This window comes from Anabas testudineus, chromosome 2, assembly GCF_900324465.2.
Source record: "Anabas testudineus chromosome 2, fAnaTes1.2, whole genome shotgun sequence".
Taxonomy (NCBI): domain Eukaryota; kingdom Metazoa; phylum Chordata; class Actinopteri; order Anabantiformes; family Anabantidae; genus Anabas; species Anabas testudineus.
In genome coordinates, this window is record NC_046611.1 from 28577507 (window position 1) to 28594757 (window position 17251).

The window sequence follows — 17251 nt, forward strand, 5'->3', positions numbered from 1 at the left end:
AATGTCGTGTAGTTATAACTACAATAGTCAGGTTGTAAAGGTGACATGGTGATTTTGAAATTATTAAAACTGGAATTTGCAGCAAAAAAAAAAAAAAAAGTGTCCTGGTAGCAGTGAGTGCACAGCTTCAAGGCAGCGAGCTTTAGGATAGAGACTAGTGAAGAAAAGTCTTTGTTCCCGTCAGAGCTGTTCTGTTGAATGTTTCCAAGAGTCTGCAGCAGCCCCAAGAAAAAAAGGCACTTCGATTTTTCTCCTAGAACAAACACAAGGAAACGATGGGTTGATGCTTCTTCACTGTGATGTGGGCCTTAGAAACAGTCGTTGTATATTGCATCAGGCCGCCTTGTTCTGCATTGACTATGAGGGGGAAAAGAGAATTTTATCCTGCGAAGGCAGAAGAAAATGTACAAGGAGTCAGTGTTTTCCCCCAGTTCTCTACAACTGAAACAGGTCCAGCTGGTAGAAATGAGATTCAACTCCCCCCTAACCTGACATCTAAAAAGAGTTCTTCCTCTCACTAGTTAAAGATAGATTGTTTGGTTACATGGCTCCACAAATCTCCGTGTTGTTAATTTCCTGACATGACAACAAACGGACGTGACGCAGACAGGCCGTGTCGATTATTTATGAATGTTGCAGTGCAGCGAAAGCCAGGGCCGGAGCCAAGGCCGTGTCTGCGCCGAGCTGCGGCTCTGCCCCGCGGCCGGTGATTAGGCTGTTAGTGGCAAACATTTCCTAAATCCTGTCACTGTATTCGTTCATTCAGAGGGAAACGCTTTTATCTAGCCCATTACAAGTCACCGTGGCCTTCATGTCACGCTGATATAACATATCTGTACTGAGAGCCAGGTTTTGATATAGTGAAAAAGTGTTTACCGTACCCGAGTCTCACAGAGATAGAGAACCGAAAGTCTCAGATTTGGACTAATCTGACAAATAAAAGCAATTTCCATTGTCCTTGGCCAAAGCTGTTCTCCTCTTATTATTGTTCTCCATCAGTAGCGGGTTGTAGTTTCTTATCATTTAACTTCACCAGGACTCCAGTATTTTCTGTACAGATCAGTGCCTCCAGCATATCACAAACAGTTTTTCAGCATTGTCGCAGCCAGATTCTAAGAAGTTTCAATGCATTTTGCAGTGTTTTCAGTCACGAGTGCTGAGAAGTGAAGACTGCAATAACAGATGTAATGCTGTTTGGTATAATTCAGAGAACAATCAAAGGCGACTTGTTCTTGTGAGTTTAAACCTCACGTTTCTGATTGTTGTTGTGCTGCGTCTGCAAATTCCATACAACATCAGATATTTCATCTCTTTTTGTCTTTGTATGCAGGTTTACGCTTGAAAACGTAATAACGTGTGGCATTGTGTGATTTTCATATCGACACTACAACCAGGATGTTTCAGATCTACATTTCCAACGTTGAGGTTGCAACTTCTGTGTCATCCTTATTATAACTTTGATTGGATACATAACTTGAGGCAGAGCACAGCAGAAGGTGGATTCATATTCGACTGGTTTTTAGCAGTGTTCAGTCGTGGTGCATTTGAAAGTGTGTGCGAGAGCGTGAGAGAACATAACTCCAAGGTTGCATTTGCATCTATAAGGATAAAAGATTAATATCTCAGTCCCCGAGCACACATTGGCTTCGCGCATATTCTGAATTAGTGAAGAAGTGAAGTCTGGAGCTGTGATTCTCGTCAGCTTCTGCTAAAACTGCTCAGAAATCCCTGTCCACTCATTCACCACTCCCTCTGTGACACTCACTCAGCAGTGAGCCCTAAACTGAGGTTTCAGACACTTCTCGCTAATCATGGTCATATTGTGTAAACTCACCATTAACCGTTTAAGCTGATTGACGATCATGTTCTCATGTCTAAAACAGGAAGTGGTGCATTGTGGGATGCTGTTTTTTTTTTCAGGTTTTGAGTGCCCGATGTAGTGGACAAGTTTCCACACTCAACAATGGCGAACATGCTGTGGAGTGATTTCAGACACAGCCTTCGTGTTCCTACAGAGTTAGTAACAACAATAATAATCAGCGCTGGTGTTGAAGCTTTAACAATGACACTGATTAAAAAATCTCATCCTATTTTCCCGTCGCTTGAGGCACTTTAGGTGTGTTTGGATTGCAGTTGGATTGCAGGTGTGAAGGCTGAGCTGAACTCATCCCTCTGCTGTGACGAAACACACTGCACAAACACATTGTTAGATATGGCATTGATTTTTTATATTTCATAAAATATGCATTAAGTTGGATTGTTTTCTTCCAATTCATTTTAAATTCTTGTGTTACACAGGCGAACACAAGGACGCTGCAAGGAAACAAGCACTCAGTGAGCCATACAAACCACAGCTGTTAAACATGAACAACAGCAACAACTAAAAAGTCTTAAGATCAGTGTAACACTTTGGGCATCTTGCTGACTGGTTTTCTTTCAGAGAGTGAGAAGACAAGATAGATATCAGCCTCATGCCTGTGTCTTAACTACAGAGCTGGAGTGAGACGGTGGGCAGCTTAACGTAGCACAGAGACTGGAACGAGCATTGTCTCCTTCTAGTTTGTTTTCCAAAGCTCAAAATGCAGGAGCAGATTAAACTGCGCTTCTCTCCTCTTCATTAAGCGCTAATAAAAGGGAACATCAAATGTTAGCTTGCCTAATTAGTCGCCGAACAACAAAAACAGTTCTTTGCTTAAAGTTAGAACTGGAACATTGTGATGTTAAAAAGAAATAATCATTTCATGTAACTTGTGATTCTCTCAGCGTTGGTACATCTTCAACAACTGATGCTGGCTTTATGCCCAGGACATGTTCCTTTAGTCTTTATCTTTTTCCACTTGATACCATGATAACATTTATGTATCATGTCAGCTAAGCTGACCGTGACATGACGCCCCCTCTGTACTTAATGCAGAGACACCAGATTACTGCCAATCTTCTTATTTCACTCCAAGAAAGAAAATAAGGGTCCTTCCCAAAATGTTAAATGTCTTCTTTCTGCTAAGCAAAAATTCACCAGAACATGAAAAGTAATTAAACCCATGTTGGCTCCGGAGGGCATAAACAGAACCATAACAACAATAATGTTAATAATTATAAGAACAGATGGAGGAGCCGAGGTGAGGGTTCCCTGCTACAGAGCTGCCTAGCACAGTAATACTGTTAGACAATGGGACACATTGTGCTGTCAAGGCAGAGAGACGAACACACAGACACGGGACAACACGCACTGTAGTACATTCTGGAGTAAAAACACTTCATAAATGTCATCATGCAATAAAGAATAGCAACTATTTGTTAAAAAAACAAAACAAACATGGCACATAGGTGATCATATTATCTCAATGCATTATCAGATACATATCAAATATAGAGACATTTCTTAACAAATATAAAATTATTGCATTTTTATTATTACTTCATATAAGATACTATATGCAAGGCAAAATCTCTCAGGAAAATCTCCTCTACCCCTAATGGATTGTGGGTAGTGACTAGCTGATTTTCCTTTTGTTACTGAATGGCTTCTAGTTCATTTGTACAGAGAGCAAGCATCCCTTTTAATGCTTTTCAGAGCTACTGGCCTCACACAAAGGCAGTGACGATGCAGGCTTTTCTGCTGCTTTATGCTGAATCAGAGCGTTCAGCTGCTGATGGGAAATGTCCTGACAGCACTTTAGTAGAAGTGGTGATCATAGAACAGTGTTTCCCTAACACTCGCAATACGGAAATATGTTGGTTATCACGGTGAAATTCTTAACTATGAAGACATTCAACAGTTTTTTAGGCGCTGTCCGGCTGACTTAGCAGGTTCCAGCTGTTGGATGATCTTTGTTAAATCTGAGAAAATAATCCTAATGAGGGTTTTGTCAAATTAGGGCTAGAGATAGAGAAAACTCTGCTTTGGAAGTCAAATCAGGAAAGTCTGCAAATGTCAAATGCTAATTCTGCGTCCACGCTGGCCATTTCGTAAAACATGTCTTCTTCTTTACAGAAGTCTAAATGAGTGGATAACAGGCTTATCGACCAGCTGTTGCAGTTGGGGATGCTCTGACACAGTATCATTTGATTTTCTAACAACATGTAGTTCTAGCAGACGACTTTCCATTTCGAAGCATCTCCTTCTCTTTTAAGCAACACGTCACGGACAAGAAAACTGAAGCAACGCTGACTCAAGGATCCCTCATCACAGGTTGCAAGTCTATGATTTGTGTAATAGTTGGATCAAAGAGCAACGTTTGCCACAGTTTTTTAACACCTGGAACTATCCCAGATTTCCCAATAAAAAGAGAAAAGATGATCTGTATAAACGCTTTTACCATGTTTGAACCATTAAAGTTTTTACCCTTCTATACGTCTTTCCAGGCGCACTGAATTAAAGATATTCTATCAACACCACTTCAGGTTAAAGAGTCGCCAGGTTTGTTTTGGAGAAAAGCTTGAGGATTGTCATCGGGATTGTCATCAAGATTGGGTTTGATCCTAGACCATCGCCATTTCAGCTGGGATCTACTTCAAACCTGGCTATCACAATCCTATACTTCAAATTTCTATATTGGCTTTAGATCAGATTTTGGCCACTTTGTTTGGTCAGTAGTTACAACCAACTTTGGAGGCTGGATTAGTTTCAATGGGAGCTGACTCGCTCCACGAACATGACACTAATACTGCTGAGGTTAGAGATTCAAACACTATATAGGTCCATATACACCTCACATGTATATACACAATGCACTGTGGTACAGACTGAGCATCTCAGTTACAAGAGGCTCCAAAAGTGTCACTTTAATGCTGATCAAACTCCATCTGGTCCATAAAAAGTCGGGATTTAGTGACACCAATTGTTCTGTGGGACGTCATGTGAGAGTGTGTGTGGACGAGGGAATTTCAGGTAATTTGTCAAACAGATGCGCTGCCAGACAGTGATGTTTTGTCCTTGCCTTTCTCTGAAATCCAACAGGACACACACACACACACACACACACACACATACAGAGACAGACAGAGAGAGAGAGAGAGAGAGAGAGCAGAGAGAGAGAGAGAGAGAGAGAGAGAGAGAGAGAGAGAGAGAGAGAGAGAGAGAGAGAGAGAGAGAGACTCAGAACAAGACAGAGTGATTCATGAAATTTACATTCCCACTTAACAGCTTCCAGGGGAGAGCCTGCTGCTGGGACTAATGGATAAACACTGCTGATATGAAGTCAAATGCTTCTTAAAGGTCGAACACACGAGCGCGCGCACACTCATTCACACAATTAAGCACTCTTCACTGGAGGGAAACCCAGTGAGTATTTCATCCACTGAATAATACTGTTCATCTGTTCATACCAAAGCTTTTTATAGTAATAGCTTTTCCACCGTCTTGATTGTTTGACGCGCAGGTGAGTCAGTAGAAATGATTGTCAAAACATGTCGCCACAACCTCTTCCTGCTCAGCGACCGCCCCAACACGCTCACCTCATGACAACCTGGTCTTCCCAGGAAAGGCGGTGGGGTGGGTGGGGGTACTTTGGATCGGTTATTTAGGGGAATGCTAGGAGGAGGTAAGAAGAACTTAGAGCTGGTGGAGACCAGGGACTGTGGCAATGAGGAGGCCAAGGAGGAAGCACACGAGCGGGGGTAGAGGTGAAGGCGGAGCGCCACCAGAGGAATGGATGGAGGAGGTCTTGATCTTAGAGGTGAGGAAGGCAGAGAGGGGGACTTGGGAGACCAGTGTGGGGCTGGCATAGTTGATGAGAGAATCGATCTTCTCGGCCTCCTTGCTGCAGGCTTCGATCTGGAAAATTCAAAAACAATTTGTATGGGATGGATGTCAGTCACCTCTTCCAGGGCACATAAATCAACCTCACATTTCTAAACATTATTTGTCTCTCTTGCTCCTACTCCTTCTTACTTTGGTTGCGGTCCCTGGACCATATCTCTCTCCTCTATATCTGAATGGTGTGTCTGAGTTTGCCCTCATGTGTGTTTGTGTATTCGTACTCACTTATTAAATTATTTCCAGTTTTTGGAGAAGGAGGGGGATTTTTCCTTTATTCAGTTCGATGATCTAACCTCGGAGGGGGTTGTTAGTTGTACAGATTGTACCAGAGCCATGAGGCAAAATCGAAGGTTGAATGTAAATCCTTGTTTGCTGGATAATGTATAAAATTAATGTATAATGTATCAGAATCCACTGAAGAGGCTACTTGGATGAGTAGTGAAATGTTTCCACCTAACAAGAAGGAAGTCCAGTTGCTATGCCTCAACTTCCAGATATCAGAGTCAAGTTACTTTAAACTTGACAAATCACTGCATAACATTGTTCTTGAAGGGCTTTATTGGTGTAACACAGTAAAGCTACAGTATAGAAACAGTCACACATTGTTTTAGTAGAAATATGCTGTAAAACTCCACTTAGAGTGGAGATGTGATGTGAACAGAACAGAACAGCACTGCTGGCCGAGATATTTGCTTCACCAATGTCTTTGAGCAAATTGTGCCAGACAACCTGCTTTTAAGAGCAACTGTTGTTTTAGGAACATCACGACATTTTTTTAAACATGATAAATGTTCTGGTAGTTTTGACCAAAACTTCAGTTTTTAGTTGAGTATGAAGGTATACAGTGACCATGCATGAAACTAAATAGATATCAAGGGCTTTCTGGTAAGTCGCTCATTTTGTTGACACACTGCACAGATCTTTGCTGTGGAACTGCCCTCATCAAAGCTACGGGATGAAAATAAACCAAAGCCTACCACAAGAAGTGTACTTTAACCACTCAGACTCTTAGAGCTTTTTTCAAGTTTATCCTTGTCTTTTCATTTCTATCCAATGCCACCTGTGAGATTCATCCTGCTTCTCTTCTCTTTTGTTAGCTGGATGGTTTGTTTTTCAACCTTCAATATGGTTTTATGGGACTTAATGAATTACCTAATCTTTTCTGTTTTTCCGCTTTGTTGGACTAGTTTTATCAGAAGAATTACTAAACCACTCAGGGGCTTCACTAAGTCTATTAAGTCTGATTATTTTGTGTGTGTGTGTGTTTTGGAAGCCTGCCTAACTTTGCACCATGAACTCCTAAATGTAAAAGTGTAAATCAGTCACTCCTACAGGCTCGGTTCATTATTGGCCTTAACAGATGGAAGAAAGTGAGGAATTGCAAGCTAAAAGTGAAGGAGGCCTTGAATCAACAAGACATAATTGCTGGAGAGGGATGTGGACACGACTGTATCAGTACCAACTGATCATCTAATGGCCCAGAAGCACAAGCACAAACAAGTAATGTAAACCAACTGAAAGACTGAAAGTCAAATTGCACAGCTCCATCACCATATGCTAAGTTAATTCTCCACGATGTTTTCAGCTACATTACTGTGCTGATGAGGGAAATGTAGCTGAAAACATCTGGGGGAATAAACGGAGCATATGGTGGGAGGGTTGTTACCACAAAACACGAACAACCTTCATCAGTGCTTGTTCCTGTATCCAGGTACTGATTACATATTAATACAACATCAAAAAGAGGCCCCAAAGTCTAATAGAAATAAGACTGCTCCAAGCCTCAAAGAATTTGAAAGCCCAAATACGTAGAGGTGCAGTCGTTATGGAGGCAAACTAGCTGTCACTAAGGTCAATCACTTTAAATGCTCTATACAATACATTTCTTTTCAGCATCTCACTTTTCTTTTAGAAATACATTTGCTGCAAAGTCACTGTGTTTGCTCACGGAGATAGAAGGACCTTGATCTAAAAAAAGACACAAACAAAACGAAATATCTGCGCTGCCACACCCTGCTGTTTCCTGAAAGGTTTCAACTGCTGTCACAGTGACACAACTGACGCAACCCTCATTACATTCTCTCTGCAAAAACGTTGTTGGAATGACGTCCTCTGTTGTTGTTTCTCCGCTGATGATGGGTCTTATCATTGTTTTTGACAGGAAGCTGCACTGTGACTTATTCAGAAAAGCACCAAATGAAAATAATCATCTGAGAGGAAAGATGATCAAGTCAGGCTGATGCAGCTGGTCGAGTGTTTGTATAGCAGAAGCTGTATATGAAACAATATACTGTTATGAATTTAAGTTGAGACCTGCGTTAGTTATGGCTTGAAAATGTTTTTTAAACACATTCAGTGTATTTGCCAATAATGCACATAGTAAACTATCATGACAATGAAATCATCCAAGCAAAGTGGAAAGGGGTGAAGTCAGACACTGAAAGTGACAGATGCGTCCTCCCACTCAGTTTACCACTTTAATCACGGTTAGCATGAATATTTATGTCGAGAAGGAGCGGGTGGATAATTAACACAGCTAAACACAGCTATGTTTGGAAGTTGCTCACTCTGGGTGTTTGTATGTGTGTCTGCAGAAAAAGAAACAGGAAGAATGAAAGAGCTCACGTGTCAGGCAAGCTGGCACAACGCTACTTTATTAATTACAAGAAGCTTGGTAATTTCCAAAATCAGCTGGACAATGTAGCTTTTAGCAGACATTACTCCAGCAGGGGAAAGAGGGCATTTGTTGAAGAGCCTTTTTCAGTAGTGGATTAAAGCACATTTCGTGCTGTAGTTAATATTTAAGTCAGCAGGATGGTGTGTGTGTGTGTGTAACGGTGTGTTTTTGTGGTAATAAAAGGATATGACACCCTCCGAGTGTGGGTAACAACTGAGCTCCATGGCAGAGAGGAATAAGAAGACTCAGATTTGGATACACTAAAAACCTTATTTTAGGGTTAGTGTAATCTAAGTTCATCAACTTCAGTTAATTTCATAAATTCAATGTTTGCTTTTCTTCATGGTATTCTTATTTCACAGTATTTGTAAGAATTCAAACCATCATAATTTACAATACTTGTTCAAAAACTGTTAAAAACAACCAGTAAGTGTCCCCTTGACTAATGTTTTCTCTATTACACATTTGCATCAAAATAAATAACATGACCAATATTTTCATTCAATGCAGACTTTAAAGGGTCATTTCCTTTTTATGTGCAATTAACACAGAAGCTTTGTATTAAGTGCAATGATGTTGGCATGACTTTGGCCTTCACAAACTTGCTACACAGATGATCATGAACTCAAATAAAACACTCAATGAAAACTCATTTGAGTTTTAGACCTTGGAAGTAATACTCTTCCTGGAAACTAATACTCTGATTTGTCCGTATTATAGGACAGCTCCTTACAGAGTAGTTTCATGATTAAAACTCGGTTTTAGAGATAAGTGTACAATTAGGTTAAGATTAGTGTTAGTATTGGGTAAAAGGTTGAGGTATTTAGATCAGGGTAATTGGTAAGGGAATGCATTAGATCACATGTACAAAGTGTGTACGTGTGTGTTACCTGCAGCGGTGTTGGCTGCTGGTCCACCGGGGCGATAAGAACCACCAGCTCATGGTCAATACTCAGGAAGCCAAACACGTCACACTGCGGCACCGAGACATGAAGCCGCAGGATTCGCAGGATGTCATGGACCGTCACCGGCTGGTCCTTATTCAACTGGACAGAGGTGAGATAAAACAGGTCAGACTGAGGGAACTTCTGCATTGTGGGTAGATATCATCTGGGAAGAAAACAACAGGCTTGTTTTCTGGGGCAGAGCTGCAGAATAAACATACACCAGAAAATGTTTTTTAAAGGCTTGATTGATGAACATGCCCAGCTGTGCTCTAGACATTTTAAGAAGTTAGAGAATGAAGATTAAACATTTGGAGGAAAATTGTCAAATGTCAAAAACGTCAAAATACTAAATAATAGACTTTATGTTTGCAATCAAAAGAATGTCAAAGAATAATTTAATATGTTGTAATTTTTCAAGAACAAAAATACGATATATTGAGAATGAAATTGGAATGTAATGAGATTTTTAGATTGTTCTGACTTTTTCTTGCAGTTTCTGCTCAAAACCTTTCTTACAACTAGAATTCTTTTTTGTTTTCACAAATTTTTTTCTGTGACTTTTTGTGACTCCATTAAACAGAGTCGTTTATTCCAGGATTAATGTGTTAATTGCTTCATGAAATAAAGAATGACAAAATTAAAGGGGATTCTGCAAGTTGAAGAAATCCTTAAAGAAGAATGAGGTTATCAGTTTTTGTTTATTTAATGCAAATTTGGAAACATGCTAAATTAAAAACCAAGACCATGGGTGGAATGGTTTGATCCTTACAATGTCCCAGAACTCACTCGAATATGGTTGGCAGGAGATAAAAAAAGCGTTTGAATGAAAAACAGTCAATAATAACGACACAGTCACTCGTGAGGAAATATTTTGTTAATATGCTTTCCTTTTTTTCCCCACTTGTCTACAGGAAGGTGTAAAAAACATATTGACAGATCTGATCAAGTCCAGAGCCTGGGCTGAGAGAGGGGGGTCTATACTGAAAGGTGTTGCATTTGCAAACCTTAACATGGTGTGTGTTTAGGCAGCTGTACCGTTTCTAGTCCTTTGTTCTTTTGTGCAGCCTGGTTGTGGCTGCAGACAGCCCCCCCAAGTGGCCAACACATGCAATTACATCTAATACAGCCCCCAGCAGCATCCAGATAAACACGATAGAAAGTAATAATTATTTTATTTTTCAAAAAAATTACTTCATTCCATACTTTCAGCAGTATTGAAAGACTACAGTAGTCTTGATTCATCATGAATACGTTAAAAGAAGACAGTCACACAGATCCCTACCTTAGAGAACCTGTTCATCTGCTCTTTGTTCCAGAGGATCTGCAGCATGCTGGCACAGATTGGACAACATGCTCCTGGAAAGAGTTGAGCCGATATCACAATACAATTTTCAGAAACTAATGGGGTGTATTTTTCACTGCAACCCCTCCATCGGAGGTGTTGGTCCACTCACCAGGTGGTATGACAGGGTGGCAGCCTGGAGTGGAGAGAGGTGGACACTGAATCAAACTGCAAGCCGAGTCGGAGGCCATGTCAGACACGGTCCCCACAGCGTGGCATGAGCCCTTGTAGTCCACAGCCACGCGGTCGGAAAAGGCATCACACACTGTGTTGTAGGTCTCACCGTTATGGCCACAAACCTGCTGTGGCTTCCTACAAGCATCCTGACAACAGAAAACAACAATCAATGTATACATGTATAGGATGTATATAAAGACCTCATCCTCACCACTAAAATCCCCTCGGCTCCCTTATGCAAAAGCATCAGACAAAAGCAAAACACACAAAGGAAGATTGAGAAGCCCATTAAAAATACTGGCATTCATCCACTGGCAACTATGATTATCAAACTGAAACAGGCACTGCACTGGTTTTACAGGTCAAAGGCTTGTGTAGCATTGATGTACTTATTAATAATGTTTAATGAACAGCAGTGTACTACAATCTCAAAAACATGATATATAATAAAAATGCAACTTCAAGGTCCATGGTATAGTGGTTCAGTGCCTGCTCTTTGATCAGCATTTCAAATGGACGAGGAACATCAGTAACAGATGACAGAGGTACACATCTGCTTGGATATGAAGATGAATTTACACACAGATGTGGAGTTTGAAAGACAAATGCATCTATCAGGCTAAAACAGCAGTCTCTGTTTCCAGTGGAACCTACTTGGCAGTGGCCCATGTAAGCCAGGGTTTTCCCAGACTGCTGCAGGTGACACAGACTGGGGTGGACCTGGCCATCAGTGTCACAGACTGGCTCCACGCTGTTCTTATCACAGGCTGCTGGCCGGTCAATACACTCGTGCTGTGGGCATTCTGATGAGTCACTCAGACACACGCGATACTTTGGGATGCACCTACACATACAGATAATATGGGTTAAATTTATTCATCTACACTATTCATCTTTCCATATGTGAGGAGACCAGGTGACAGGTTCTACATTTAATATCTGTATTAAGTAGCAATGCTGTGCACACCAAAAGGAATGTCTAACACAGTGAAATAGGTAAATGATACACATTCAGGAGTATAATTTGATAAAAGCTGAAATAAAAGAGCAAAGCAACAGTGCTCCATCACTGTAGCATCTGCCAAGTCTCCAATTTACCACAAGTTGCCTTGCCCACTTTTACTACAATGTTTACCCTCAGAACAAAGGGAAGTTGTTTAGAGAGGGTGTGTGTGTGCATGTTTGTGTGAATCTGCACATAACACCACTCATTGTGTGTTTCCAGTCTTTGAACAAAGAGCCAAGAGAGTTTATAAGTGAAGGTGGAAAATCTGCCTGTGTGCATGTGTCTACGTGGTTTACAAATGTCTTCCAGACCACATTCCTTGCTGGGAAAAGGGAAAACTCAGGTGTGAGGCTGGGAGAAACATGCAAGTACTCAGGATACATATTCTGAAGCACAGCTTTAGTGTTCCACAATTTAACATTATGGGGATGAGCACTGACAATTCTTAATTTAGATTAGTTGGAAATTAGAGATTTTTAGTAGCTAAAGAATTTAAGGGGACATCTATAATGTATTGTTTGTTTATTATGCAAAAGCCTCAGATTAAGAGCTTGAACCTTTTCAGTTTCATTATGTATGGTATATTTATGAAAAGAGGCCACAGTATAAGCAGAGTAATATCATCCCAGTATTTAAATCCAATAATGGTAATGGATGTTACAGAATGAATCAACCTCCATCTGGCAGCTCTTAGTCTTATCACTCACCCACTGTGATCATGGAATGTACAATTTGTCAGGTATTACCCCTTACTTACCTTTATCCAGAGCAATTGGCACTAACACATAAAGAACAGTAAGTAATAAAGGGCAGGAGTTATCTACAATTTCCTCCAGAGCTAAACATAGGGAGATCAAGGCAAGAAAAGTGAGCAGCTGAACCCACCTCTGGTTTCTCGAGCAGGGCTTGTTGGAGCATGGGTTACTGAGGCGGCACTGGCCAAAGACAAACTGGTCATCCTTGAATCCCATACAACGAGCCACGCAGGCACTGGGATACGTTCGACCATTAGAGGCACAGACGGGGACGAAGCGGTCTGGACAGCTACAGGGAAGACCTGCAGGACAGCAGAAGGAGACGATTATTATGAAGGAGGAACACATTCCTTCCATAACTAGTGATGAGATGAACAACATAACGGCATCCTTGTCGTAAGCACTGGTGGGCTGTGTCACAGAATTGATCACACCTTATGCAAACCATTACACGGACTGACCGGTAAAGTGTCGACGTTCGTTATCTGAGTTTCTGAAGTCGAGGCATTGTCTGGTGGAGCAGATGGTTTCACCGGCGAAGCAGGAACAGGTGTGGCAGTCGATCTTGAAAGATGTCCCGTGGCCTTATGGTAACACAGCGAAACAACAGAAAAACAGTTAAAATATTACAGATTGTGTAAGATGCATCTGTTCATGCATCCGCATGGTATCAACAGTATATCTTATTAAAACTGATATAGGAAAGGCATCACAAACTGAGTGATGGAGTATGTTATTAGATACAGACATGGAGAATATTGTTGCTACCTTTCCAATCAAGAAGGAAAAACCCATAAAGGTCACCTTAATATCTTAAAATAATAGCTAATAAATAAAATATAAAATAATAGTTGTGGTTAAAGTTTTTTTAAATAACAAATTAATGAAACAGGCCTGGCAAAAATGATGGTTCCTTTAACTTAATATTTTGTTGCACAACCGTTTGAGGCATCACTGTAATCAAACAATTTCTGTAACTCTAAATGAGACTTCTGCACGTGTCGACAGGTATTTTGGTCCAGTCCTCACAAGCAAACTGCTTCAGCTGCCTCAGATTTGAAGGGTGCCTACTGCAGACTGCATGTTTCAGCTCCTTCCACAGATGTTCAATTGGATTTAGATCAGAACTCTCAGAGGGCCACTTCAGAAAAGTCTAATGATTTGTTCTTAGCCATTCTCGGGTGTTTTTAGTTGTGTTCTGGTTATTATCCTGTTGGAGGACTATGACCTGTGACAAAGACCAAGCTTTCTGACACTGGGCAGCACGTTTTGCTCCAGAATGCCTTAAAAGTCTTGAGATTTCATTGTACCCTGTCCAGATTTAAGACACCCTGTGCCAGATGCAGCAAAGCAGCCCCAGAACATAACCAAGCCTCCTCTTTGTTTCACAGTAGGTACAGTGTTCTTTACTTTGTATGCTTCATTTTTGAGTCTGTGAACATCGAGCTTATGTTACTTGCCAAAAAGTTTCAGCTTTGTCTCATCTGTTCAAAGGACATTCTCCCATTACCTTTGTGGTTTTTCAATATGCATTTTTTCGTTTTTTTATGATTTGCTTTCAACAGTGGAGTCCTCTTCTGTCGTCTTCCATTAAGTCCACTTTGGCGCGACTTGACACTGATGTAGCTTGACCTTGGATTTCACCTCTATCTATTTGGGAGATGTTCTGGGCTCTTTTGTTACCATTCGTGTTATTCGTCTCTTCATTTTCTCAACAATTTTTCTCTTGTGGCTACTGTCCCTTTCAGTGGTCCATGTTGAGTGTGGTACACCATGGTTTTTAAGGAAGGAAGGGGAAGGAAGGGTACCAACGATTTTGTCCACGTCTGTATTATGCTATGATGCATCTAGTGTACTATTAGCATTTGACGTATTGCTTGTTATTAATGCCAAAAATCATTATTAATCTTCTCATTTCCAAATGAGAGCGGTGATTTATTACTATATGATGTATTACTATAGTACCATTACTGCCTTGATGGTTTTGCTTTTTTTGTATTACATTAAAAATTGATAGATTTTAAAATTTGTGTTGAGCCTCAAGAATATTTGAACCCAGAGAAAGCAAACTCTCCTGCCATTACTCACAATAAAGTTAACTTTCAAAAAACTTGATGACTGCACATTGCACAGTCTGGGTTTGCCGGTGTTCACTGAAACAATACAACAGGTGATGAAGAGGAAAACAAATAAATGCATTAGGCTAATGTAAATAAGGGCTGTCTGACAGAGACACAGGAAACACTGTTATTGCTCACCTGGTCAACAATAAATGAGTTTAGATGAGAATATAAGGTGCTCTTGTACATGTTGTTTGTGGTCGTTTTATAATCCAGCTGATCATGAACATTAATTTAGTTTGAGGACCTAATGTCTGAACAGTGATGTTAGAGAGGAGCTAATAAAAATGCAGCTTTCTCCTTCAATGTTAACTGTTACCAAGATCTCACAGCAATTACAAGCAGAAATATAATATAATTTATGGGTCTTTTTCCCCTGGGTCTGACCTCTCAGGTAACATACATGCTGCCCTAAACCTGTCAACTAATCACTCTCAATAGCCCCATTAAAAAGATTTTAAAACAACAGTGATTATAATGAAAAGCAATAAACAAAACTGAGAGGTGGTTGTGAGTGCTTTGTGGCCACAAACTCTACAGTATATCTATAATCAATCTTGAGGATGCATGCATGGAAACACAAATTGTATTGTATTGTATTTATGTATATTGTATTATGTATATTGTTTATTGTATTGTATTTATATGTCTTCTATTAATTATAAAACTATATGTTAAAAAGAGACACGTTTGCTCTAATGTGTTATAATTTCATATCAACCTCTGTATTCCTCAATCTGAATTAGTTGCGATCTTAATAAATGCTTTTATGAACTGGAGTGATGTGCTGTGCAGCAGTGCCACGTGGCGGGTTTGATTTAGTGACGCATTAATCTCTGTTTGGTAAAAACATTCAGTGTAACTGGGTGAAAAATTACATTCGCTGATGCAACTGACTGCAGGAGCTGAACTGTTCTGAACATGTTGTGTTTAACCTTTATTTAACTAGGTAGATCAAATATACATACAGAGAAGGGCTTGACTGGAAACTGGTTAGAAACCCGCCAAGAGATGGCTGGCGGCCGGGTGGGAGCAGCAGTTCTGAGTAGCTGGGATCATTTGACTTAAACATAAAGACTAAAAGTAGGTGGTCTCTGAGAACCAAACCAGTCTCCTCTTTGATGAAAGTGCAGTGCATGAAAAAAACAGTGTTCCATTTATTCTAATTTAGATGCTAGACATTAATCATAGTTGTCAAGTTTCTTTTTCCTCTCAAAAGAAAGTAATGAATCTCATTATTTGAAATGAAACAATCAAATTAAATTAAATGATTAAATGAAATGAGGCTCATCGCAGGATGTTTCTCACCCACAGTGGCCAAACCTTCATCAACAGAAGGTGAGGTGATTTAGCCAATGACAACATTTTGTCAGACTTGAACACATTTCATGAGAATTAATAAATCAGTACAACATGCTGTATATGGACGTCTACTACTGTATCTTAGACTTTTTAGAGGGAGATCTTACTTTTCTTCTGTCCTCCTATAATGCAGGGCTTGTCGATGTCCACACAGGGCATCTCCACACAGTTTTCCAGACGCCCACTGGGCCCACAGGTGCACAACTCATAACACCCAGATGGACCAGTACGAGTAGGCACCTGGATACGAGCATCCTGCTGCACCAGAAATTCTGAAGCCTCGCCGAGTTTACATCCTGAAAACATACACTCAGAATGACGGCCATGCTGCAGTTTGCAGACACTGGAATAACCTCGGTAAAGCTGCTTAGCTGTAGCAGTGGTTGGTCCTACCTGGGACACACAGATGTGGCTGACAGTTGTCATCAAGGCAGCCTTTCCTGTTAACCTGGCATAAATGGTTGCTGGGGCAGGGGTTGGGGTTGCACGGGTGGATGACCTCCTCAACAATGTTGTTGCCAAGGGAACTGGGAGCTGATGGATGAAATAGTGGAGGTGGAGGTGAGGAGAGGAGAGGCTATTTATTGAGATAAATGATCTAGCCTACTAGTTTTTGGCAAAAGGTCACGCGTGAGGCTGGGCCCTTCCTTATTAACAAAGAAACGTCTGCGTCGTCACTATCAAAGCCTAATCTTGACAACACAATTTTGTTGAAGTCATGGCGTCATGACTGGAACAAAGGTGGTTTCTGAATCTGTAGGGTCAGTGTTGTGTCTGGGAGATATTGTACTGTACACAGTGACTCACTGAGGTATCTGTGAAGGGGGATGCAGCGTTCAGGGTCATCAATGGGTGAGAGCAGCTCACAGATTCGCTCAGGTGTTTGCCCTTCATGGAAGCGTTTCCTGTCACCACACTGGGTCAGGATGTCCACACAATCAGACCTGAGGACAGATGAGTTAGACAGTAATTTAGGAGTAATAGTAGAACTGCATTTATGGTAGCCAAAGCTGTGAAACTAGACTAAACAGACGACACAGAGTAGAAAAAGAATGAAGACAAGCTGTTCCAAAACAGTATTTTACTGTGCTGACTAGCTACAAA

At 40.7% G+C, this 17251-nt stretch overlaps 1 protein-coding gene across 1 annotated transcript in view; it reads right to left on the minus strand.

Annotated features, from left to right (window-relative positions):
- Nucleotides 1–2206: 2206 nt before the first annotated feature.
- reck (reversion-inducing-cysteine-rich protein with kazal motifs) overlaps nt 2207–17251 on the minus strand; it is a 49400-nt gene continuing 34355 nt past the window's right edge. The window contains exons 12-21 of the mRNA XM_026363033.1: nt 16955–17091; nt 16541–16681; nt 16255–16443; nt 13127–13249; nt 12796–12967; nt 11559–11748; nt 10840–11050; nt 10668–10741; nt 9329–9484; nt 2207–5776 (exon numbers count right to left, since the gene is read on the minus strand). Of these exons, the coding sequence (XP_026218818.1) occupies nt 5555–5776; nt 9329–9484; nt 10668–10741; nt 10840–11050; nt 11559–11748; nt 12796–12967; nt 13127–13249; nt 16255–16443; nt 16541–16681; nt 16955–17091 (1615 nt within the window). The 3' untranslated portion in view covers nt 2207–5554. The remainder of the gene's footprint in view (nt 5777–9328; nt 9485–10667; nt 10742–10839; nt 11051–11558; nt 11749–12795; nt 12968–13126; nt 13250–16254; nt 16444–16540; nt 16682–16954; nt 17092–17251) is intronic.